General features: G+C 36.3%; 4 protein-coding genes across 5 annotated transcripts; 1 reads left to right on the forward strand and 3 right to left on the reverse strand.

Annotated features, from left to right (window-relative positions):
* Positions 1-2,872: 2,872 nt before the first annotated feature.
* LOC111448902 (stAR-related lipid transfer protein 7, mitochondrial-like) lies at positions 2,873-6,499 on the reverse strand. Its single transcript, XM_023088686.1, has 6 exons — positions 5,934-6,499; positions 5,308-5,467; positions 4,586-4,762; positions 4,422-4,505; positions 3,833-3,914; positions 2,873-3,727 (listed from the first exon to the last, which is right to left on the reverse strand). The coding sequence occupies exons 1-6, from the start codon at positions 6,317-6,319 to the stop codon at positions 3,297-3,299; spliced, it is 1,320 nt and encodes a 439-aa protein (XP_022944454.1). The 5' UTR covers positions 6,320-6,499; the 3' UTR covers positions 2,873-3,296.
* A 4,056-nt stretch (positions 6,500-10,555) lies between these two features.
* On the reverse strand, positions 10,556-13,295 carry LOC111450481 (ureidoglycolate hydrolase). Its single transcript, XM_023090652.1, has 10 exons — positions 12,960-13,295; positions 12,789-12,874; positions 12,633-12,707; positions 12,424-12,552; positions 11,801-12,193; positions 11,625-11,716; positions 11,461-11,523; positions 11,129-11,369; positions 10,988-11,028; positions 10,556-10,866 (listed from the first exon to the last, which is right to left on the reverse strand). Exons 1-10 carry the CDS (start codon positions 13,167-13,169, stop codon positions 10,769-10,771), a joined length of 1,428 nt encoding a protein of 475 aa, XP_022946420.1. The 5' UTR covers positions 13,170-13,295; the 3' UTR covers positions 10,556-10,768.
* A 1,291-nt stretch (positions 13,296-14,586) lies between these two features.
* LOC111450237 (inhibitor of trypsin and hageman factor) lies at positions 14,587-15,047 on the forward strand. Its single transcript, XM_023090260.1, has 2 exons — positions 14,587-14,654; positions 14,744-15,047. The coding sequence occupies exons 1-2, from the start codon at positions 14,639-14,641 to the stop codon at positions 14,935-14,937; spliced, it is 210 nt and encodes a 69-aa protein (XP_022946028.1). The 5' UTR covers positions 14,587-14,638; the 3' UTR covers positions 14,938-15,047.
* A 1,551-nt stretch (positions 15,048-16,598) lies between these two features.
* Positions 16,599-24,486, reverse strand: LOC111442685 (MATH domain-containing protein At5g43560-like). Of its 2 annotated transcripts, none has more exons than XM_023080162.1 (13): positions 24,336-24,486; positions 23,564-23,796; positions 22,991-23,102; positions 22,410-22,498; positions 22,252-22,320; positions 22,032-22,161; positions 21,424-21,582; positions 20,470-20,818; positions 20,024-20,136; positions 19,428-19,575; positions 18,811-19,283; positions 18,538-18,742; positions 16,599-18,195 (listed from the first exon to the last, which is right to left on the reverse strand). In XM_023080162.1, the coding sequence occupies exons 2-13, from the start codon at positions 23,745-23,747 to the stop codon at positions 16,816-16,818; spliced, it is 3,411 nt and encodes a 1,136-aa protein (XP_022935930.1). In that variant the 5' UTR covers positions 23,748-23,796; positions 24,336-24,486; the 3' UTR covers positions 16,599-16,815. The 2 variants fall into 2 exon arrangements, with proteins under 2 accessions (XP_022935930.1, XP_022935924.1); XM_023080156.1 differs by having other exon boundaries at positions 19,428-19,578.
* Positions 24,487-25,721: the final 1,235 nt, after the last annotated feature.

The raw sequence follows: 25,721 nt of genomic DNA on the forward strand, positions 1-25,721 counted from the left end.
AAAAAAAAAAAAAAAAAAAAAAAAAAAAAAAAAAAAAAAAAACCAGAGAGATCAGAGGTAGAAGATGAGGATCTCTGATTGCTAGTCCTCGGCTTCGTTGGTGTTTGAAATTTGGAGGTTCATATATTTATAGGCTTAAAGCTCCACTGATTTGAAAACATGTGGGGTCAGACTTCCGCACTTTTTAAACCAAACGGTTCGGTTTTTTTTGTTGGTTTTCCATAATTTATTTACCAATATTTTATATTTCTCAAAATAAAAAATTGGAATTATTCCTAATTTTCGAAAATAAAAATATTTTTAATTTTGAATTGTAATTGAAAATTTCAATTTTTTAAACTTGTTCGTAATTATTGGATATTTAATTTTTAGCTTTTTATCATTAGATTTAATTTCTCCCTGTTTTTTTTACAATAATTGAATCATTAAAATTTTTATCTAAATTTATAAACAAAAATTACTTTTTATATATATATACTTTTGGATTAGATTTAAAAATATTATTTATAAATTTAATTTTAAAACTTAAATAATTATCGAATAGAATCTAAAATTGAGATCACATTCATTTGAGCAATTTAATAATGAAGGAGATAAAAGAGAACAGATACGTTCGAGTTCGCAAACTCGTCAAAAAGTAAATAAAGTTGATAAGTGCCCCACTTTTTCATTTCTTTATGTTAATGTCGAATATAGATAACCAACCTGTCACGTGCTTTATTTTAATAAAAATTAATGGACATACGAGAATCTATAAATCAATTTACGCATAAATATTAGGAGTTTTATCAATTTAAAATTTAAAATAATAGATATATCAATTTACATTGTTAGTTAGATTTCGTTTTAAAATGTTAGTTCACGAGCGTGCAGATTTTTATAAATAATGAATTTAATCGTTCATGCATTAAAATTGTCACACGCGAGTAAATTTTATAAAGAAAATTCTATTTTGAAATCGTAATTGATATAATTTTGATGTAAAAAAAAAAAAAAAATGCATAAAGAAAAAAAATTGAAAAAATAAAATAAAATAAATAAAGTTGAAAGGGGCAGGGAGCTACGTGTTTTAGTTTAGAAGGTTCATCCAATATGAACACGTTTAAAAATTCACTATTATTTTGGCATTGAACATCTCAAAATTGGACTTTTCTTTATGGATATTTCAATTCCTCATTCAACCCCTCAAAACCTTCTAGTTTCTACGACCTTTTCTTTTTGTTTTATATAATAAAATTTTAAATTATATAATAAGCACGTGAATTATTAGTTTGAATTAAACACGTTCTAAATTATGGGGAGAAACGGTTGAACCCACTCGTCACAAAATCAAAATTTTTGAGCTTATTAAACCCACATAAAAAAATTTGAAGATTTTTTTAAATATTTGTTAGAAAAATTTAGGAAGAAAACTCATGAAAGTTTCTTGGTGTATAAATAATTTCATTAATTTGTTATCTACTTGGGTGTATGTTTTTTTTTAAATAAATTTTATAAACTAAAAAAAATTAATTTTTAAAGTTTTGTTGGTAATTTATGTCAAAGATTTTATAATATTTTTAAATTTCAATAATGATATTTGATAATTTAAAGTTTAACGGGCGTAACTCCAAATGATTCTTATAAATTTTTTAAAGTTTAAAAGGATTCTCGAACCAATGAAAAACGAACAAACATTGAACTTTTAAAACTAAACATCTTCATCTTACTACTGTACCAAAACTAAACCGTTAATTTAAAAAAAAAAAAAAAGAAATTGAAAAAAAAGGATAACAAATATGCCCTAAATTTGATGCAAATTAAGGATCACATGTTAATATTACAAGGCAAGGTCTATGAATTATTGATACTAACGTGTCCAACTTTAACTTTATTTAATTGAATAATATGCTTGGCTGGATAAGCCAAGTATTACAATTTCTACCTTTTATTATTTGAATGATCGATAAAAAAAAATATTATTAAATGAATTTGATATGTAAAAAGTATATACGAGGGATTAGAGAAAAGCAACATTAAGATGGTTGAAATTGGTGAGTCTTGAAATATTTAGTGGGAGGATGATTAGATCGGATGTTAGTGCAACTTTCTAGGGAGATTCTTGCGGATCATCAGGTCCGTCTAGTTGGGCTCGACTTCAGAGAATTGAGTAAACAAAAAAGGAAGTACTTTTGTGGACTAACGTCTTTCAAGAAGTATTAGGGACGAAACGACAAATGAACCTTTTTGAAGCTCGGGCTAAGAAATTGACTTTTTTTTTTTTTTCAAGAAGTCATTTGCCCAATCGATTGGATATAGAGTCAAGGACTTGCCCTTTCGTCCTGGAAAAGGAGTGGGACAGCACATAAAAACGAAAAAAACTCTCACAAGCACACATAGCAACAATAAACAGCGAGAGCAACTTGTACATCAGCTCTTGGAGCTGTAAAGCAATTTGGCATCCTATATTCGTCAGATATGCATTCATACACATACAAAATGGCTGACCAACTCCTCCTATCATAAGCGGTCGTTGACGTTATTGTTTCGGCTTCATTCTTCCTTGGAATGGTTTCAGATGTTCTTGCTAAAAGGAACGAAAAGATGCGGGCAACCAATTTTGACAAATGGAAATAAGATGTTGAATGGAGTTGGGACCCCATTTTGGCACTAAATTCACAGCCCCATTTATTAGGTCTTTGGTTAAAGGGCCACAGCCGCCAGGGAGAGTGGCAAGCAACCACCAATAAGGTCCATCTTTCTGTCTATCAAATGGACAATGTAACATTCCTTCGCCTATCATATTAAATTTATGGGTCATTCCTAGTTGTCAAGGACCATGACTAGACCACTTCGTTGATGGCTAAAGGAGAAAGAAATGGCTCGAATTGGGTTGGGTTTCTCCAAAAGTCATCTACAAACAATCAAATAACCGAGTAGTCCTAGAGTTCAACAATCTTAGCTTTGGATATCAATACATTAACAAAGCCCCCCCATTAATTTACATATCCACAATCCTAATCAAGCTTAGAGCTAAACACAAGCATGATCTGATTAGCTGCAAAGGTTGATTCAAGTCACAACTGAGTTCCATTACACATGCCATACTCAATCATTTCAGCAAAAGACTGACATATAAAAGTAGGGAGCTCAGGAATACCGGAAGTTTGTAGAGGTTGGCTCTATCACAGCCATTCAGAAAACTTGATCATATGCTGTTAATCTCTATATTGGTTGATGCGTCCGTCTACTATAAGAAACTTCTCGAGCTTCAAAATGCATTGAGATACAGATTCTGCGCCGAATTTAGACATCTTTCACCTTCGAGCCATTCTCTGTCCTGCCCCAAGTAACAAGGCTTTCCCAATTGCACCTGTTCGAAGTCCACAGACTACAGCCACTGCCCCACCAATGACTATCCATTTCCAATCTAAGCCAGAATCATTTTGGTGCTTTCTCCTCATTACCTGAGTTCGTACTTCACCTGATTCTGACTCTGAGGACTCCGAGCTTCTGTCAAAAGCAATCTTCGTGGTGATTCTGGCCATCAGTGCACTTCTGGACACAGAAATGTCTGATTTCCTAGCGTTTTGGTATGCTCTGAAACCAGAGTGCAATTTTTTGACAGTTCCCCACATTCCGTGACGGACTCCCAACTTTGCCACATCCTTGGGGATTCCCATATCTTCATAATGCACTAGGATAACCTCAGTAGCAGACCACAATCCATCTCCTTTACGAGACTCCACTGTCATTTCCAAATTTATGAAGTTAGGATATTAATTAAAACGAATTTTCACGTGAAATCCTGCAGTTTTCTGAAAGAGGAACAATACATTATCTTAATCCTCACCTGCCCTGATGATCCAACTTGAAAAATAAAGATCAACACGCCTAGGTTTGTCACGTCTAGGTAAGCTTGGATACTGTACGCCCTGAAGAAATAGTTTCACGTTTCAACTTAATCACATCAAAATACGAGCAAAGGTCTTAATTAACAGGGAGCATGTAATCATATTTCAATTCTGCAAGTCAGCAAGGAAAGCTTAGTAATTCTATAATTTATTACAGATCATATAAATCCGTTGGTAATTCGTTTAACTGGACAAACAGCCAATCGTTATAGCGTTCGGTAATTTACAAAGAGGCTGAACTTGATCAATTAAAACCAGTTGCTAATTGCTATTAATTTTTTTGGTATGTTCTTCCCTCTGATAATACATGTTTCCATAGAATCTTATTACCATCCTAAGGAAACTTCGGACATCTGGCAGTCCAGGTATACAGCCATGTCAAACTGAATAACAGTGCATGATAGAACTTATCTAAAAAAATAACTAAAATAAGCCAGGGAGGGGGAGGATGGCTAGATCAAGTACAGACAACGTAGCTAGCAACATAGAGTAGCAGGAGAAATTCCTAGAACACGGTGGAATATATACCTTTGTTACACAATAGTAAGTTTTTGCAGCCTCCCATATTCTTCGACCCATGACATATTCTCTATCACTGCAGAAAAAGGGGAACTGCAAAATGGAAATACAATTGAGGCATTTAATGGTACCATACAACAATAACATTCAAGTATCTCCCATGTCTTACAAACCTTCTTAATCCAGTGCACAATCATGGTCCCTGTATGAGGGCATTCATCCAATATCTTGACATATGTAAGCATGGGATCCCATTTAGTCCGAAACTCATCGTCCCAAAAGAAATCTCTAACCATCTCTGGAGTTGCATCCTCAAAGACAGTTCTACTACGATAAACTGTTGGTCTGTTCTGGTGAGGAGAAAAAGAAAGACGTTGGAGCTTTATGTTACATCTAAAACAATAAAATGCAAAATTGAAACAGCTGACAACAACAATTTGAAGCAGCTACGTATTCCCCATAGACAATGGTTCAATACTGTATGTGGTACAAGCACACAAAAGGTAGAAATAACCCACGGTGGAGTTCAAACATAACAATGTGGTACCCTACAAATTTCAGAACCAAAATTTTTAGTTTAAGCAGGGCAGTTTAGGTTCTGATATTAGATCATAGCTTTGGAAAAGCAGAACACAAAAGATTAAGTGTAGAAAAATTGTGATGTCTTAATCATAGTAAAATCTTAACGAAAAATTTTAAAGTTCCTAACATGGGAAAATGATTTATAGAAAGGGGTTCAAAAGGAAATAATAAAAAAAATGTGCAAAATCAAGAATTCTAAAAAATGGCAAAAGACTAATCCAACTTTGGCAAGAAAGAAAAGGAAAATGCAAGAGAGCTCTTCAAACTTATAATAGGAAACACAATCTACCATCCACATAGCTGAATACCATACCTCAGGCTCAAGGCGCCAAGCTTCATATGCGAAATTTGGGGTCGACCTTTGCATCATACCTTGCCATTCTGCCTGTTCATCCCTTCCTTCAAGCAGTTGCAATAGGTGATCTAAATCATTCTCTGTAACAATATCCTGCTCTTTTTCCACGTCATTATTGCTGAAGAAGTGGACAAGATAATTATCATCAGAAACAGTCTCATCTAATGGCATCCATATTATGATCACAACTTGTTCTTCATTTGCCTTCAGTGAGGGTATTAATTAATGATATTGTTCAATGAATCCCAAAGCCTTCATAGTTTAACAGTCAACCAGGATCGAGCAATGAAAGAAGGAAGCAATTGACCCTCCCTTGGTTTCAAAATTGAAAGACTAAACGTAAAAAGTTAGAATGTAAAAATTTTTCCAAGAAAATTCTAACTCCGCCTCAACAACGCCGCAAGGATTTTTCCAAGCAAAACAACAGGCAAACCATTAATGTCAATAACAGGAGTCTAGACGAACGACGAAACCTCATAAATTCAACAAGCTCAAATACCGTCAGTTACACACAGAATTAAAAGATTGGCAAATAAGAGACTAACCACAAATATTGATACGCAACCAAATAAATTCATACTCACGCAATTACACCCCCGCTCCCTTCTGCCGAGTGCTTCAACGTAGAAGCCACCGGAGAATCCGAGTCCGCTGGCGCCGGCGGTGCTTTCCTCTTCCAATAAAAATTGGACCAAAGAGTCCGGCAGACCGAGAAGGCAGAGAGAGCCGTGAAGGCCAACCAAAGCCGCCGAGCTCCAAATCCGGGAGGAGCAGTCCACAATAATCTGAACTTGCTCCGAAAGCCGAGGAAAACCAATCCCGTCCACCGAGGACGCCACGACCAACCGATAACCAAGCCGATCATAACAGCGAGCCAGATCGGAACTGCACATAGCAAAATGTCGACAAATGTTTCGGCAATCGAGGGCCTCTTCAAAAACTCAACAAGATCAAAGAAACTTTCCTCCATGATTCAATTCCTCTCAATGATTTCCAAAAGAACTGGAACGGAACTACCACATCCAAAAATGAAATCGGGCGCCTTGTCTCCTCTCTCAGTAATCGAATTCCACAAGGTTCTGCCCTCTGAGAGACAGATTCTCGAAAGAACTCGACACAGAGAAAGAAGAGAGAGAGAGAAGGGGGTCTCAGGTCGGCATTTTGTTTGTCTGACGTGGCGGCATGAGAGCAGTTGGTGCGTTTCGTTGTTTCACGGGAATTTTGGCGCGTGAACTAAACGATAACCTTCGATTGGACACTTTAGATATATTAATCCAAACCATTGATTGGTTATGGGAGCAGGTGTAGTCCATGTGCATGTGTCGCGCGTGGTGGGTTATGGGGTAGATTTTTAATTATTGGGCCAACTTGGGCCGCTTTCGGCCCAACATAGACCTTTTTCATGTACCATCCATGTATCTGTCTACATCTTTAGAAAATTTAATTTAATTTAAATTTAAATTTAAATGTAAATACCTTATTTTCTTCTCATTTATAGTTTAATATAATTGAAATCAATATTATTAAATGTTACCAAATTACGGTCGAGATAAACTATTAGAGTGTTTATGGTTAGTTAGTTGAACCGCCAATATCTCGTCTTTATATAAATTAATATTTACTACGTAAATTAGATTATTCATTGTATTTAATTAATCTCTGTCTTTATATACATAATTATTTATGAGTATGATGTCCACCGAGTGGAGCAGAGACAGAGAAGTCTTTTCCACTTATGTCCTCGCAAAATTCTTTATTTCTTCGCGGTTTTTTTTTTTCATTCTTTTAAAAACAAACTTTTCTAAGCTTTTGCTTTGGTCAAGCCATGAAAAAAAAAAAAGAAGGGCATCTCTCAAAAAGCAGTGTTTTGGGGGAAGAAAAATAAAAAAAAAATTATATTTGAAATAATATTTTATTTATGGAAAATAGTTATTTTGATATTGGTATGAAAAAAAATATTAGTCATTTTCTCAAATTTAAACCTTTTCTATTCCCTCTTTTTTAGAAATTACCTTTTGTTATTTCTTCAACATTTCCTTTAAAACTTTTCTTTTAAACCTTTTCAAATTTGAAAATATTGCATTATATTTTACCCATATTTCTTTCGACCCAACACGACTCTGAACTCTAAACCCCGTTCACGTTCACGGTTAAGTCTTCGATTGTTCACAAGATAAATAACCCTAAAAACCCGATAAGAAAATCACGAAAGATCTTAAAATAGAAGTATTGCATTTCTTAAAAAGGTATATTTACATACCTTTGCTCGTAACTTCTACTAAATCTCGATCGAGAAGCTACACATACGACCCATAAAACTACTCGAGAAATAAAAATTCATAATTCATGGAAGTGAGAATTATAATCTTCAATATTTTAATCACGACCGTCAAAAAAAAAAAAAAAAAAAAAAAAAAAACTCTTTCATGCAACTCATAAAGTGAAAGGTCTTGAAAGCTTCTTCATTTCAGCTCATATTATTCTTTGTAACTCTCTGCAAGCAAAGCTAATGTGCCTCTTATTTTATGACATCTTTTTCACTTCTATTCTCCTTTTCCTCGTAAACAAAATTAGGGTTTTCCCATTTTGTTCTTCAAAATCAATGTCTTAAACCCAAAAAAAAAAAAAAAAAAAAAAACTTCACCGTTGCTCGAGTTTCTGCAACTTAAGATAGGAATGAAGCTTGGGCCGACATCGATCTATGGAGGAGAGGAGAATGACAATACTCGTTTCTTTTTCAAGTTGGGGGGAATGAAGCCTGGTCCGACATCGTTACCGTCATATGAACGATAATGAACGGTGTCGAACCAGACAACATTCCCCTCAACAATTTTCCTGAGAAAACGAGAAAGAGAGAGAGAGAGAGAGATTTGGAACTATTTGATATAGAGATGTTGTAAGGAGGCTTTATATACATGAAAGGGAAGAGAGAGAGAAAGAGAGAGAGAAGGCAACAGCTTTTCACACACAAACACTCACTCTAAAGCATGAATTAACTACTTCAATGTCTTGTCTTGCTTGTGTTAGTTTATATTCTCTAAAGGATATAAGACAAACCCTTTTATCATAACCTAAAAAAGAAAAGGAAAAAAAGATGTTCTTGTCTCTCTTCCCCGTACCTCAAAGAGGAGCTTCTATTTGCTTTTCGACATAGGTTCTTCTAAGCCAACACGAATCACTAAAAAGTGATTTAAAGAACGAGTATGAGCTCTTCTTCTCAAGATCCAACCAAGTTTTTCATTGCTTGAGACATAAGGCAAGTGATTTTGCTTTCCGTTATGGTTCGAATCTACGATACTGTACGAAATGTTCGAGATACGTTACGTTTAAAATGGGTTTAGAGTTTGGTGGGGGAAATTAAAAACCGTAATGAAATGGGACAAATAGAGGAAAAAATGGTGTAAGATTGGGGTAAAGGCAAGAGCTTGTTATAGGCACCAAAGTTAAGGCTAAATAAATAGTCCCACATGGAAGTGTTTGCAATTTTCAGAGCCATTGAATTGAACCAATCTTTGCTTTTTTGTGTGGAAGCTTTTGTCAATGAAGGTTATTTGGTACAAAAGTGAGTGCCATTTAATGACCTACTTAATAAGTTTGGTATCACCGATATTTATTAAAATTATGTCTGGATCCGGATCTAAACATAATTAAACTAGTTAAGATATTTGACTGAAAATGAGACGAACAAGTTATAGGCTCGAACCTGCCATTTTCTTATGGGTCAGTAGATCATATTATGGGCACGAGTGTGAAACGTATAAACTCATAAGTTTTTTCGTCTACTTCCCACTGTGGCAGCACTGAGGCTTAACGAAATGAAGATCTTTCTAAAGAGATTCAATTCAACATCGAGCCACTTTACGCTCAATCTCTTTATTATTATTTTTGCTTCAGAAGCCTTTTTATTATGAGGCATAACGTAGTCATGGAAAAAGAGAAGAAAAAAGGAAAAGAAGAACGAAAAAATCATATCCAACCAAATATCAATGGGACCCGTCACTTTCATATCGAAATAGTAATTCAATATCATTTTAATATATAGTTAGCTACATTTTACTTCAAATTATAATTTGTCACATGGTAGTTGAAACTGTTATTTAACTAACAAAATTAGGTAAATTAGTTATATGTTGCTATTTATATTTGGTTACATCTAATTTTTAGTGTATATCATTGAGTCAAAATTAAAATATTTTTTTAAGGTTATATTTGTAATTTCATAAAATTAAAGGTGGGAGTCTGGGATTTTTCAAAAAATTTCAGGGGCGGACCAGTCACCGGATAATGCAGTAACTGCCGGTGTATACCGTAACTGCCCAAACGCCGCCGTCGAAACAAACACTGATTCCGCGGGATTTTGATTTTCTTCAACATTCTTCGCCCTCGCAATTCTTTATAAATTACTCCTGCAATTCGATTCCATTATGCTAATCCAACTGTAGTGATGATTTCTGAGATTCTGAAGAAGAATGGATTGGCATTGGAAAAGAGTAAGAAAATTTATCGAATCCGTTGCCATTAAATCTTTGGGAATTTGGCACTCTCTAAACACTTGTTTGGAAAATAATCTGTAGACTTGACGATATCTTCTGTCAGTTTGAAGAATGGGGAAAACGAAAGGCTGGTAATGAAACCTAAGGTTAGTGCTAAGATTTTTGATCCACTGTTCAATTTTTTGGATCTTTCGTTGGAATGATGCGTTCTTTAACATCTGTGCTAGATTGAGATTTCACTGGTAAATGCAGAGAAGATAAAAAACATTACAACTGCTACAACAAGTAAAGATTGTTGATACACGTCTGCCTTTTCTTGTTGTTTGCCTACTTTGTTTAACCTCTAGAGTAGCCTATAAGAGATTAGATATTTGTAAGGGAACAAGTTGTTAGACGAACACGACTCTCCACAGTGGTATGATATTCTCCACTTTGAGCATAAGCTCTCGTGGCTTTGCTTTGGGCTTCCCCAAAAGCCCTCGTTACCAATGGAGAGAGTATTCTTTGTTTATAAACTCATGATCATTCCCTAAATTAGCCGATGTGGAACTTCCATCATCCAACACAGGTGAGTGAACTGCAGATCTTTTAGTCGAAGCAAATTCAATCCAGATAGAACCTAAGGAGAGTAGTTTCTGATTTTAGCCACACTACTCCCAACGAGGTCGATAAAGATTGGGTAAGGCTGCTTTCTTTGTAATTGAACTACCAACTTCAAATTGCAAATATAATTGGATAAACAGGCTGATCCTTGTCTCTTTCTTTTGCATTCACACACACTAATCATCTAGTTCTAAACTCACCCACCATGAAAATTCAGTAATGGGAGAAAATTCAAACTTTATTGTAAACAAGTTCACAGGGAACAAGGCTCCAATGAAACAAGGACGTGAACAATCAACTTTACAGGAATTTGGAATAAGATATCACTGCAGGGACAATTTGGCAAGGGTAAGGGCTAATACCTTGACTCCATTTGATATATCCTGGGGAGAGGAGAATTCTTCAGGCTTGTGGCTGTACCCTGCAAAAGCAGTAGCATGAAAATTGACTCAGATTTTCTTGATGGCACAAGCTCAACTCATTATAAGGTTAGGTGCTTCCAACTTGTGCTATTTACTAGAGGATACAGAGTAGATTAATACCTTTATAGCAAGGAATGAATATCATGCCCATTGGGGATATCCTGCAAGGTAGTGAAAATGCAAATTCAGCATTGTTCACTGAAAGAATACGGAGAAACTAATAGCTATGTATTTAGAGAATTGATGATAAAACTCTGTAACCTGGCCATAAACAGTGAATCATGGTATGCTCTGCTGATCATCAGCTTGTGTGTGAGATTGAGCTCTTTTGTTGAAGAAACCATTGCCTCTATTACTGATTTGTCAGAATGTGCTGGTGGATCCTGGTTTATAATTTTGAATTCTGATAGTTTGACCCGTCGCCTTTGAGCTATTTCAGTTGCAGATTCATGAATCTTCTTAATGACAGTATTTCTGCGTTCTTCATCAATGTCTCTGGTGTCTGTTACCAGACAAGAAAAAACAATGAAGATGAAGTACACGACCATCATGCAGCTAAACAAGATAATCAAGAGTTACAACAAAATCTCAACCTATTTCCAGATGTGATTTGCTTGGAATGCTGTTGATTGCTCCAGGATGAAGCTCCAGAATACCTTGAAAAGTTTCATTTAATCAAGATCATGTTCGGAAAGGTGGGCAGATATAGGATGATGCTAGGACAAGACATAATAAACACTTGGTTATGAAGAATTACCAACGGTACCGACAGTATCGATCGATCCAGAGCTCAATACATGCTTCTCAACTGCTAGTGCTAGCTCAGCTGCTGCCAGTCCAGCGTCATTTCTGATCAAATAAGAACAAGTTTGGATTCCAATTGTCTGATGAAAAAAAAAAAACAATGAAATGTTGATGGCTATATAATTTCACCTATATGGCATCAGTACAGCACCGGCATGGCCTCCAGTGCCTTCAAACTCCACCTTTATACTAGCAGGAGCTGCAATGGCAGTCACTACTCCTATAGATATACCTTCTTCCTCCAGAATGGGCCCCTGCTCTATGTGCAATTCCAGGAAAGCAGAGTAACTTCCTTTCTTCAGAAACACCGTTGATATCTGAGCTGAATCAGTCAAGTACCCAGCAGAGCTAGCAGCTTCAATAAAAGATATATTCTGAGCATCAACAGTTGTCTCCAAAGCTTTAGCAAGTGCATCACTCCCTGCCATCAAGCGGCTACCCAAGCAGCTGATTCCAAAGCGTGTAGGTTCCTCAGAGGTAAAGAAGATAATTTCTAGAGACCTCTTTGGTTTGAACCCCGACCTGCCAAATTCTAAGTCAGCCCCTTGAAAACTACAAAGATTTTATCTGGTTTGGTGGGGAAGAGAGCGAAGCGTTTGGTGAGAAGAAGGAAGCATCTTTTATAAGACTGTGGAAACGGAGGAAAAGCTCGAAAGGAAAAGCCTAAAGTGGACAATATCAGCTACCCGCTGGTTCCTTCCATTTAGTTTGAGAGACCCTTTAAAACTGTTGGTAAAAGTAGGATATCAAACCTTTTCAAGACATTGATGGCTTCTAAAGCACCTAAAACACCAACAACTCCATCGTATTTGCCAGAGAATGGAATTGCATCAACATGAGAGCCTGTTGCAACAGCAGGAAGCTCTGGTTCAGAGCCCTCCCTACATAAAGTAAACAAGACTAGAGATGTTATGCATAATACAATACTAATGACATGGGTGACCATTGCAGACTCACTCACCATCTACCGAATATGTTACCGACAGCATCCTCTCTAACAAAGAGACCAGAGAGCCCCATCAAGTTCTTGACATACCTGCAAGCACATAATCAGTCCCATTTTGGAATGAACACAGAAGAAATACAAAGAAATTAGATGAATAGCCGGAGTCCATGCCTTCGCGCCAATACATCCTTTTCAGAGTAAAGAACCCTGGTAACCGATGGGGAAGGAGAATCCGAGAAAGTAGAAAGCTCCTCAATCTAAATGCCCAAATCCGCAAAACAATTGATTAACTAATACATCCGATCAAAACCCAGTACGATTAGGATCCATTTACGTCCATACCTGTTTCACCAAGGAATCCGCATCGACGAGGAGAGAAGAAATGGGGTTTGGGATAGAAGAGGAGGAGGGTTCGTGAAGAGGATAGCCGGAGAAAGCCTCCATGGTTCTGATGGTTGGGTCTTCATGATTCTGAGCTATGGCCAGCGAAAAAGGTGCGAGGAAGATGAAGTGAAGTAGGAGGGGGGCGATGCATTGGTGAAGAGGAAGCATGGTGGGTGATGATAGCGGGGGACGACAATGATTGGACTCCAAGGGAAGGGAAGTGGTGATGGAATCGGGGATAAACCGGCCCGTGACTCGTCCGCTGGAGGCTGCAAATTCGACGCTCGCCTTTACAATTACTCGTGTGAGCGTGACTGTGACATTCACTTCGTTGTACGATGAATTCTTTATTTATTTTTCTTTTTTTAATATATATATATATATATATATATATATATATATATATTATGAATCATTTAAAAAAAATTATTGTTGATCGCCCCAATGGGTTCTCACTACAATCTAACCATTATTAAAAATATCATTAAATTTTATTTTTATTTTTTCTAAAAAAAATACAATTTTTAATAATATTTGTTGGAATATTTTTAATAATGTAGCCACACTCTTAATAGATAATCATCAATCATGTTAAAATGGTCTTATTATATCATACTTCTTAAACTTTCCATTTTTACTATAAAATTTCAAATTTATTAAATTAGACTTACCTGTTTACTATATTTGTCAACCCAATTATTTATTTATAAAATCTCTTTTATGCTTTAATCTATGATTTAATATGTGTATTTATTATTCTCTTAATCTCTTTCCTCGACTCCCCTACATAAAAATTAATGAAGAATGATTTATTAAAATCGATATGTAATTTCTTATGTTAAGTGAACGAGAACTCGTTGTTTCCAATGAGATAACTTTGTGTTATTTTAGAATCTTATTGAAATACGTATAGGCTAGGGCATAAATTGGCATATCTTCAACCTTCTCTTACGGAGCTAAGTGTCATAGCACTTAATCAAAAGAAGTTTTTATTGGCCTGCCCAAATGAAAAATTTAGTGTTTCTTGAGCGAAAATATTTGAATGGGATGAATTGTCCCGTGATTTACTTTGAAACAAAACAATTAGAATTAGACTCGTTACACTAAAATGTATATTAACAATATAGAAGATTGTTGACCTATCGTCTAGTATTAACCTAGTTTGAGAGCTATAGCTTATACAACTTATAAAGTTATACAGCAATTTTTTTTTAGTGTGCATTGGTAACCAATCCAGAGATTATCATCTTTTACTTTTATTTTACATTGATTTATATTTCATTTTATTACAAAGTTTCTTTTGAAATTCAAAATGTACTCGAAAATGAGCTAAATTTGTTCCATACCAATGACATATTTGTCAGCATATTTGTCATATTACCTTTAATGCAATTTGATTTTATCAATGTCAACAAGTTTGAATTTTTTAATAATGAATTTATGTGCATTAAATCATTTATTGTCATGTCACATAACAATAAAAATAATTCAATGCCCCAAAATGAGGATAGGTAGGACAACACTCACCGCTATACTACAACGACGAACATATGAAGTAACCGAAAGTAGTATAAATATCATCATCTCGGAAACCCGAAACATAACCACTTAGAGCAGTAAAAAGAAAAGAGAAAAAGATGTCTTCATGTCCAGGTAATACACTCACAACTTATGATCCTCGCTTCTCTTTGTCTCTGTGTTTGTGTTTGTGTGTGTCTGAGGAGATGTGTTTTGGCGACCAGGGAAGAGCTCATGGCCGCATCTGGTGGGGGTGGGCGGCTCAGCCGCCAAGGCCATTATCGAGAGGGAGAATCCGAACGTGAAAGCCGTCATTTTGGAGGAGGGAACCCCCGTCACCAAGGACTTCCGCTGTAATCGGGTTCGGATTTGGGTCAATAAGCGTGGACTTGTTGCAAGCCCACCTCGAATAGGCTGAGGCCCAAGCCCAAGCCCAAACCCAAACCCACTATAAAAATATATTTCTCTTAGCTACGGGAAGGCCCAAGCCCATTACCCTAATTACTAAATAAAATAAGTTTTATTATACGCCGGAATGATAATTTTTAAATTCTGTACTTTTCAACCTCAAATAATAATAATAATAATAATAATAATAATAAAATCAGATTTTGAAAATTTTAGAGTAAAATTTAATAAAAATGATATCGTTATTAATTTGAAGGGTCACTAAACAATGCGTACACGCATGGAATTAGTACACAAAAATTCCAAATAATAAAGTTTAGATATTTAAAAAAATTAATGTAAATGATTATGTGGGGAAAGTAATGGGATTATATTATATTATATGATATTATATATAATTTTTTCATGTTCTTTTCCTCTGCCTAAAATAACCAAACTTCACAATTCCAATTCCAATACGTAATTTCATTTCAATCCTAAATTTTTAATATATATTTTTTAGAAAATTTTCATTTTTTTTCAAAATAATTTCTATTAAAAAAAAAAGCATTCTTATAAATCAAATAATATTATAAAAAATAGACGTGGATGTGATAGAATCAAAAAATATAATCTCTGTCTCTGACCTTATTTAGTTAACAATAATAAATTTTTTTTTCACTTGTTCTCCTAATTTTTGCTTGGACATTTCTAGATGGTACCGTGATACATTTAAAATGACAATATATTCAATTTATATGAAAAGATTTTGCTTATTTACATGACAAGAACACAAATAACAAAGCAATCTTGCAATGAATTCGATATGTTACATGATGGCTAACTGATCTTCTAGCTTCCAAGAATTCAAGTGGGACAATAAAACCAACTGTTTGCATTCTGAATGGAAGAAAGCAGATGGGGTAGAGGTTCAGATGAGAGCCTCGACGACACGAACAGGGGTGGCATAGCGTCGGAGTGTGCTCGAACGTTGCTTTGAACCGTTGCCAGCGTAGTGCCTCACTTCGAGAGGACAGCCAGGGCCGTTGGTGCCGGGAATGAACGTGCAACCGGAGGGGCCAGAGGGTGGCACTCTGACCCTCTGAAGAGACTGCAGCTTCAACTTCAGCTCCATTTCCAGCTCCCTTCTTCTCACCATTGCTGGCTTCTCAGGCAGCGTCCTACCAGCTGCGTTTGGCAGAAGCTGCAAGAGAATAAGAATGAAAGCCACTGACAGAGTTATGTGCAGAACTCCCATATTTGTATTTGTTTTTCTTTCCGTTTCGAGGAGTTTAATGTAAGAAAAGTTGAGTTTGTTGTTGGGGTTTTGCAATGGTATTTATAGTAACAAGAACAGTGTCAACTTTTGGATAATTCTACAAGCTGCAAGGTTTTGACCAAACCTCGACATAAGCAAATGCGTCCTGTCCTAACTACTAATATGGCAAGTTATCTTTGAATTGCTAACATTGATGATATGATATGTATGCATAAGGCATGATGTATAGCAACATTATAAGAGCGAGATGGGGCTCGTTCGAGGAAGTTTCCAGCAACATAGTCAAAAGGGAAGAACTTTGTTTTGCTTTGCTTGTTTAGCAACAGGGATTTGTCTGTGGTGGGATTTCAGGATATTGTTCGTGTCCGAGCGCTTTAACCGGTTGAGTAAATAGGGAGAAAACTCGAAAAGGGTAGTAATCGAAACCTCAACAACACGACTAAATTTGTATTTAAGGCTAAAAGAGGTGGGAAAAACACTCTTTACAAATTGTGTTCTTATGAGAAGGATAGCAACCCCACTCCAAATCCAAGACCCCAACAACTGCCTGGTACATTATTACAGTGGATAGTACTCACGAACTCTAGGCAAGGCAAGGCAAATTCCAGCCATGTTTGCTTCTTACGTTAGTCAGTGCCCATCTGACGGTCGAAACGCACTGTATCCATTGACGCCATGAGCCATATTTGAGTATTCTGGGTTAAGATATTGGTAACCATCAAAGTCTAAAGACCTTGTCCCAAGTACAGAGAGATCAGAAGCTGCGCGCCAATTTGGAATCAACCCATCAATCTGGCCATTTAGGTGCTGTTGTTGTTGACTCGAAGGTGGAATAAAATCCATGCCTGGTTCGTAACGACTGATGGACGAGCCATACCCCCATTGGAACCTGCCATTTTGATAACTCTGTGTCCGCTCGAACCTGCAAGAGCTCGTGGAGGACCCTATATCGCCAGCCTTCCCTACCATGTCACCAGGAAGAGAGAACTGTCTGTTCAACAGACTTGGGCCACTGCCAAGAGAGTTGAACATTGAGCTGTCTCTAGATGAAATCCCAACAATGTTTTCGTCATCAAGAAGATCGTTGATTATATCAAGGTGAGGGAACTCCTCAGCGAAACCTTGGAGTTGTCGACCAGACGTACAAGCTGAGAGCTCTGCTGACAGAAGTTCATGTGTCGAACCACGAATTTGTTTCTTGTATAAATCTTGAACATCATCAAGTAGGGAAGAATTGTAATGCATGCTCCTAACAGCTTCCCTCTGTGAACCCTCTACCCACTGGGGACTGTTCGGTAAGACATCTCGAGTTACCATACCAAAAGGAAAATTCGATCTAACAGCACTCAGATCCGACCTGTCAGAGTTGTGTGGTACAAACATGGGTGAAGAAACCATAGCAGATGTCAAAGAGAAGGCTGAAGATGGGCTCACGCTTGTAGATGAAGTGCTCAGATGAACATATCCAGCACTGCTCGGAGTTGCATGGTTTCCAATTATGGCATTCCTATAAGACTGGGGAGCATAACTATGTGTTGCTGGAGCAAGGTCTGGACCTAACCGACCAGCTGCACTCACGGAACGAGCGAGCAATGGGGATGTATGAACCACATTAACAACAGGTGCTGCAGCTCTTGGACCGAGAATTAGAGGTGCACTAGAAGGTCTTGACATCATAGGAGATTGCTGTGAGGTAGCCTTTTCAGTTGGTTTTGGAATTGTAGACTTCTGAGCCTCTGATTTTATTGCACTTACCACATAGGATGAGGTAACTACAGGCACAGCCTTCTCCATCTGGTGTACGCTAGTTGAGGATGATGGATTATTTTGAATGGGATCAACAGTACCAATACTCTGATTGCTTAACCTCTGTTCAACAATCGATGGTATATGATCCTGGTGGTTCTGAGGGGAGGATGGTACCGCTGCCGACGCATCTCTAAGTATCCTTTCCATATCGACCTGGTTTTTAGAGCTTTGTTCCTTCGGCAACGAAATAGCCTTTTCTTCCTACAGAAAGAACAAACTAAAAGTTAAAAATGGACACGACACTACAAATATTTGATCAAATATGAATTATCCTTCCAAGTCCGTTCTCGAACTCGAAACTGAAAAAGTCTGAACTTGAACCGATTAAACATGATAGTAATTTAGAAATTAGTCTCAAGAAAAATCTGAACACAAAATAACACACCATGTCAATAACAAATAAAGGAATGCAGCCTGAACGTGGCAACATCTACGACGCTCTTCTTTTTTTCTTTCTTTTTTCCCTCGAGTTTGATGCACTCTTTCATTTTATTCAGTCTAGAAGTTTTATATTTATATATTTGAAACGGGTTAGGTGCGCACCTTCTTAGCAGCCTGCTGTTCGACCCTTTTCATTTTACCCCGGGGAGAATGATTAACTGCCATAGGATCAGACTTTTTAGACTTGTTACTACCACAAGCATCACTTCGGTCTTCTATGCCAGCTGTAATCATTGATGACTGACTATCCACGTCGTTGGCACAAAAGCTCCGATCGTATGCTACATCCTTCTGCCGATTCTTTCCTCTGCAAAATCAAAGATGCAAATCACTACATATCCTGAGGCATTTACAAAGAAATATTTGATCACTTACATGCTAGGTGATTTCTGCTTTTTGTAGTTGTGAAAGGAATTCTCCTTATAAGACGCATTCATTACCACGGATGGAATAGAATCAGTAGAACATGTAGAAGAGCTATCATCCATGATAGACAGCTTCTTGTCGGATAAGGGCGTTTGTGCAGAAGACAGACTACCAATGCAACTGCTACTTGCTTCCGTTGAAGGATGAACTTCTGATGTGTCCGTGTCCGAATTAACAGCATTGGCATCTCTGTCTTCTGAATCAGGCTGAAGTACTTCGCCAACCCCTTCAACCGAATCAGAGACATCCGATACAACTTCAGGTAAGTCAGACTTTTCAAGCACGGGCTGCACCTCATCCACTATGGCATCTTCCTCCTTCCCATTGCAAGGATTTACTTGTTCTCTGATCAGTGCAGCCACATTTGTCCGTTCTTCTCTCCCTTTATCCTTGCTTTTGCGGTTATTTCGTTTTTGTTTAGCCTGTTGAAAGAAACGACATAAGATAATGAGGAAATTATTGATAACAAGATAGATTGATACAGGCAGAAAGAGAACGTTGGAAAAAAGAGTAGGGCCGGAGGAAAATGGATTAAAAGAGAGTTAATAATTCGACTGATGTGACACCTGTTTTTTCTTCGATTTCTTATCCTTTTCTGAAGCTAATCGTCTCGCCTTTTGTTCACTTTCAGCCTGCCATGCTGCCTCTTCTTCACGAATGAGTTCCTCTTGCCTTTTCAATGCAACAGCCTCCTGATAGGCAACTTCAACTTTACTGCTGAGTAAGGAGAGAAAAGTAAATATACCATTCAACTTCAAGTTAGCAATTTGAATCATATTTGATTTGAGAAACTGAGAACCATGCAGCAAACTTCTTTTTTCAATAAACTTAGGGAAGATATTTGTGCAACACTGCAACCTAAATTTTTCCTGAGAGAACATGCCACAAAAGCCAACACTTTTTCGCAACATCTTTATGGCAATCATTGGCCTTCGCTATATAATTTTTTTTTAAGACGACGACAGCAAGCTAATGCAAAAATAGCATCCTCAATGACAAGTAAAGGAATTGAAAGAATTTTCCGACATTTATGAAGTTATTACATGCTAGTACACTAGTTGAAACAAGGCTTCCAGAAAACTAGTTTTGAACATAAAACTGTACTATTTCAGATCAGACAAAAGTTGCTGGATTATGTGAAGAGATAATAAAAACACAATACCTAAATATATGGGCAAGAACAAATATTTCCACAGTCCTACGACCGAGTTCTGTAAGACGCCTTTCATCACGTTCAATGGAATCTTTGTTAAAGTCTTCTCCAGAGCTACCATCCTGCAGACAGAGTTTATGGTTTATTCACCCAACTCCAACATTACTAGGTATGTGAATTATGACTTAAGAATCCTTGTTCCTAACTAATCATAAAATCAATGCAAAAAGAATTGTGTATTCGTCACTAAGAGGTGTCTGGCCACAATTTAACTCACAAGTTTGTTATCAGGACTAACGTAACCATTATCGTCATAAAAATAGGGTAACAAACAAATCAAATAACATAACTATTATTTTACTTGTACCCCAGACCTATCCATTTTTAAGCTTCCAATCAAGCTATCCTTTTTCCCACCTAAAGATTTTGACGAGCATTATCGATCAGGCATTCACCTTTGTACGATTTTGTGGGCCTTTCTCATCTTTTGGTGGTAATGGTTCCACAGCAGCCCTCTCGAGCAGAGATAGTACATCATCCACCAACACAAATGTGTCTTTATCTATGTGAACTATTGGAGCTGGCATCTCTTCAGAATCTAATAGTTTTGCTTTCCCCTTCTTATTCTTGGTATGCCCTTCAAGAGCCTTCAATCCACTGTATAATGAGTCCATCACTAAAGTAGATGTCACCTCCTTCTCTATAAAGAAGTGTTTTACAACAACTTTTAGAATTGCATCGGTCCTTTCCCTAGACATACGTCGTCTAGCATTCTGGTCAATTCCCAACCAGAAAGCTCGAAAACTGTAAGAAATAAAAATGAAAGTCAATAAAAAAAAAGTCACTAATAACAATAATATGTGATAATGAAGTTTTCTCAGGGTGGAAGATCCAAAAAGGCAAATATTTTGGGAATTATGCAGCTACAGCGTTGTTGTGGTACACTTGGTTAGAGAGATATCAGAAGACTTTCAAACAGTTCTATTGTTAAAAAAAAAAAAAAAAAAAAAAAATCATTTCACTACAGGACAGGGAAATGTCCAGCCTTCTTATTTGGCTGCTAGCTGGGAGTTTTTTCCACCAATATATTCGTTTACGCACTGATTAATTCATAGAATGATCATGCAAATCTTCCGGAGCACCATCAATTCTGTTTTTCTATTCATTTTTAACGTAAAGGATGCCTTAATTCTGATTCCCTTGAAGATGTCTACCTTATAGACAGCTTCTGATCTAAGGAGAAAAGTAAACAAATATTTATAATATTTTCCTTCACAAACTCATAAAGGATCCAAGAACAATGAAAAGTCTCAAGAATAGATTCCAGACACCTTGTTTACTAGATAGTACTCACGATCAATTTTTCTAATGTAATTGAGGGAGTGATAAACAATGAAAAACAAGACTACCTTGACCATCGAGCTTTATCAGCTATCAGCTTCCCCAGCTTACTTCTTCTCTCTTCCACAAAACGTCGACATATCTGCTCAACATTTGTCAAATAAACCCTAACAAGTTCTCTCCTATACTGACAATCAAGGCAACGAAAAGGCCGGTCAGCTTTCTCCCTGCAAGACAAAATTCAGACACATGAAATTTCAAACATAATTGAGAACTCGAGACTCAAAGGTTTCATTTCCAAAGAGAAAACCCAATGAAAACTTAGACATCCCGGTCAAACTGTGACCAATATAGGGTTTTGACTAAAGACCAACTTAGACTATGAACTCTTTTTTTCCTTTCTTTCGGTAGGGGCCTAGAAGACGAAACAGTTCAAGCTTTCAGAACTAAAAATAATAATAAGAATGAATTCATTTAACAAATAGCAGTTGTCTGGTATAAGGAGGTAGCCTAAAAAATATTCAAAGAACTAAAACTTACAGAAGGGTCATTGATTACCAGTGGAAACATACTTAACATGCTAGCAAGCAAGGAAAATAGAACATCACACAGAATTAGCAAGAATATATCAGCGATCTAGGATTAATAATCATTATTAATCATGATCAGAAATTACCTAATCACTTGAACTTGTGCCTTTATTATGAGAGTGTCAGAGTCGATAAAACCATCTAATACTTTAGAAAGCTCCATGAACTTTTTCCATCCCCAGTCATGTTCTTTCTTCCAGAACCGATGTAACGTATCTGGACAACATATATATATATATTTTTTATTCCACGAGTTATGGTAAGTGGTGACAACAAAAACTTGAAAAGCAATGTAACAGAACTAACCAGAATATTTTGATTTCTTTGGGTCCTTATTCACCACTGCTATAGTAAACTGTGCAAAATGGCTCCAACCTGTTTAGCAAAGAAAAGATACTGAAGGTGATTAAACAAATTGAAAATGAGGATAGTGCTTAATAAATACAATTCAAACAGAACAGTACCTGGAAGGAGTTTATCATGATTTGCGACACAAAGAAACAGAGAGAGATGATTGCAGACATCACAACCCTGAGGATATATTAAAATGTACCTGCAACAAGATTGTACAGCTTATCAAAACTAAGGGTAGGTGTGTGGGTGACCAATTTCCAAAATGCACGTTCCTACAAGAAACATGCATAAATCCATAGGTATTTTTCCACTACTAATGGATCAATCCTCAACCATCGTCATGTGGAGAAAAGTGCATCTAGAAACAAAGGCATCAAAATTTTCTCAGTAATACCACACAAAAATAGTTCTCAGCTTTCTAGTAGGATATTGACTAACGCTACCAAAGTAAGTCAGATTGAACACCACGACGAGAAACTAAGAACGAGCATCAATCAATAATTGAAGATATAACATCCCAGAGTAAAATATAATTTCAGACATCAAAAGGATAAAAAAAAAAAAAGTTATCAGGTCAGTAGAAGGATGTGAAGATATTGGCCTGGAATTCCATGTAAAAAATACAGGTGACATACAAAAAAGAAAACCACAAACTGTTGAATATTTCAGATGGGATAGAAAATTCACATACCATTTGTAGCCCCCAACCTCAAATGCATTACTTCTGAGTTCACGTTTGTTAAGTTGAGAAAACTTTTCTATTTTCCATGTATGTTTTCCATACAATTCAGAAGGTTTTGGTCCTACAAAAAGGATAGGATAGAAATATGAGTAAATGTTTACAGAGTATGAAGATATCTGATATATTAAATCATCCAAGCGGCAACTTTTTTAGCAAACAATACAAACCAGAACAGCTATCGTGAGAAGGGAGAGAGGGATCAGAGATAGAGATCAATACAACAACCCAGATATTTGAAATAAGAGACCAAGATACACAAAATAAATATCACAAAGTTAAAACGATATGAGCTATCATAAGGTTCTGGCCATGTACAAGACTGATATGAAACATCAATTGATTGTCCAAGCTTCTATCATGAGAAATCCAAAGAGCCCATAATATTTCACAACTTTTCCCTGTTCTTTGCATTTGCTCCAGCTTACTCAAGAGCTTCTAGGAGAATCTCATTGCTAGACAAAGCACTCCTACAGATATAAATCACAGAAAAAACAAGTACGGAAGCACAAATAACAAGCATACCAGCTTCTTCTTCTTCTTCATCATCGGTGTCCCAGTATGGCGGTGAAGTTGATGGTGTTCCATTTTCCACTTGCTCAGAAGACCTCCATTCAGCCAATGCTTCTCCAGACTGACTGTGATGCCCATTTGCAAAACTCTCCACGGACCTCATCCCTATAGCCTCTTCACTAACGGCACCAGCCATCTTCTTCTCAAGAGAAATAAATAACTCTGCTCACAATCTGCTCCTCCAACTGAATGATGCAAAACACCAAGAGACGTCAAAATCAAAACCAGGGGAAAATAACACATAGAGTTAATACAGATATCAATCTTTTCAGAACGCCCAAAAATCATTTTCATTCAATCTCGTTAATTTCAAATGAAACCAAACCGACCCCTTTTCTTACAGCTGTTGAAACCCAATAATCTACCTGGTATCAACAAAAAAAACCATCACTCTTAAAGTCGAAAGATTCAGAAGGTGAGTCAATAATTAAGCTAAACATGAACCCGAGAAGAAAAACAAGCCGACAAGAGCTAGAAAAAAGAAACGGAAAACAAGCATGAAAACCTCCAAAATAGGAGAACAGCAGAGAAACATAAAGCTGAGGAAGAAAAGGAAGTAATCATGGTTATAATAAGCGATGATCGGAGAAAGGCAATCGGGATGAAAAACCCCCAATCCAATTAAAACCCTACAGCTAGAAGGAGAAAAGAATTGGGAGGAAAAGAAGAACCGAAATGAGCGATGCTCGATAGAGCATCGGGGAGATCAGGTGAGCATACAAACCTTGAAGGAGTGGCAGAGGTGGGAGAAGAAGCAATGGAAGCTGAGAGTGTCTGAAGGGAGACAGAGAGAGAAAAAGGGGGAAAGACAGAGACGGAAAGAGAGAGAGAGAGAGAAAGAAGGAAGAAGGTCGAAGGAGAAGAAAAATAGAGATAGAAAGAGAGAGGTAAGGCGGAACCCAAAAGGAAAATCATAATTTAATTAAATTAAAAAAATAAAAATAAACTCCATTTTGTCTTGAAAAATCATTATTTTTTTTTAAATAAACAAAAATAAAAATGCCGAGAAAAAACACGAATCTTTGTGTTTTATTATTATTATTATTATTTTTTATATTCGCGTTTTAGGAATAGGTTGCTGGTAGGTTTTTTTATTAATGGAAAATAATGAAAATAAAAAATAAAAAGAATATTATTATTGTAATTTATTTATTTATATTAGGGTCGGTGAAGGGGAATGGGAGGGCAGACTCCAGAGCAGAGGCTAGGAAATGGGTTCCATCGTGGATCCCTACCGGAAATATAAAGCCATTTTATTTTCTCCACTTACTATTTGGACGACGGTGTTTCTTGCTAGGGTTTTGTCATTGTGGGCCTTATCCTTATCTTTTTGGGCTCAATTGGGCTTTCCTTATATTGTTTTCATTTGGGCCTTCGTATGAGGCCCAAATGAATATTCCACCTGCAATACGCGTTTAGGAGGAAATTTTCCGTCTAGTGTATATAGACATGTATTTTATATATATATATATATATATATATATAATAAAATAAATAAATTAGTTAATTTTGAGATTCTCGTATTTAACTAAATATTAGCTTGGTTAGTATTAATATTAAAATTAAACTTTATGAAATTATATTAGTTAATGAAATATATTGGTTTTATTTTTTCTTTTTTATAAGTATTTTATAAACATTATATTAAATAAATAAATGAAAAATATTGGGTGAATAGATAAAAATAAAGAAACGGGAGAATAAATACTGATGGAAGGAGGGGAAGAGATAAGACGTGGTAAAGAGATAATAAACAAATAAAAAAGTCACGTGACTCTAAATTAATATTCTCGTCAACTAACTTTTAATTTTAATTTTTGAATCTTTTGAAACATTCTTAAATACTCCGAAGACTTGTATATAAAATTTTAGGGATAAATGACATCAACTTTAAACTTAAGAAGGTCAAAAATGTATATTTCCTAAATGTCTGGGCTATTTATGGCCCATCTAGACATGATGTTCAAAATGGGCCGAGAGCCCATTTAGTTGGCCCAATAGGGGAGGAGAGAGAAAGTGGAATTGGAGGGAAGCCGAACTTCAAAATGGGAAACCGCGCCTCTCTATTCAATTGAATTATCTTTAGAAAAAAAAAAAAAAAAAAAAAAAA

Source organism: Cucurbita moschata, unplaced genomic scaffold (assembly GCF_002738365.1).
Source record: "Cucurbita moschata cultivar Rifu unplaced genomic scaffold, Cmos_1.0 Cmo_Scf00001, whole genome shotgun sequence".
Taxonomy (NCBI): Eukaryota; Viridiplantae; Streptophyta; class Magnoliopsida; order Cucurbitales; family Cucurbitaceae; genus Cucurbita; species Cucurbita moschata.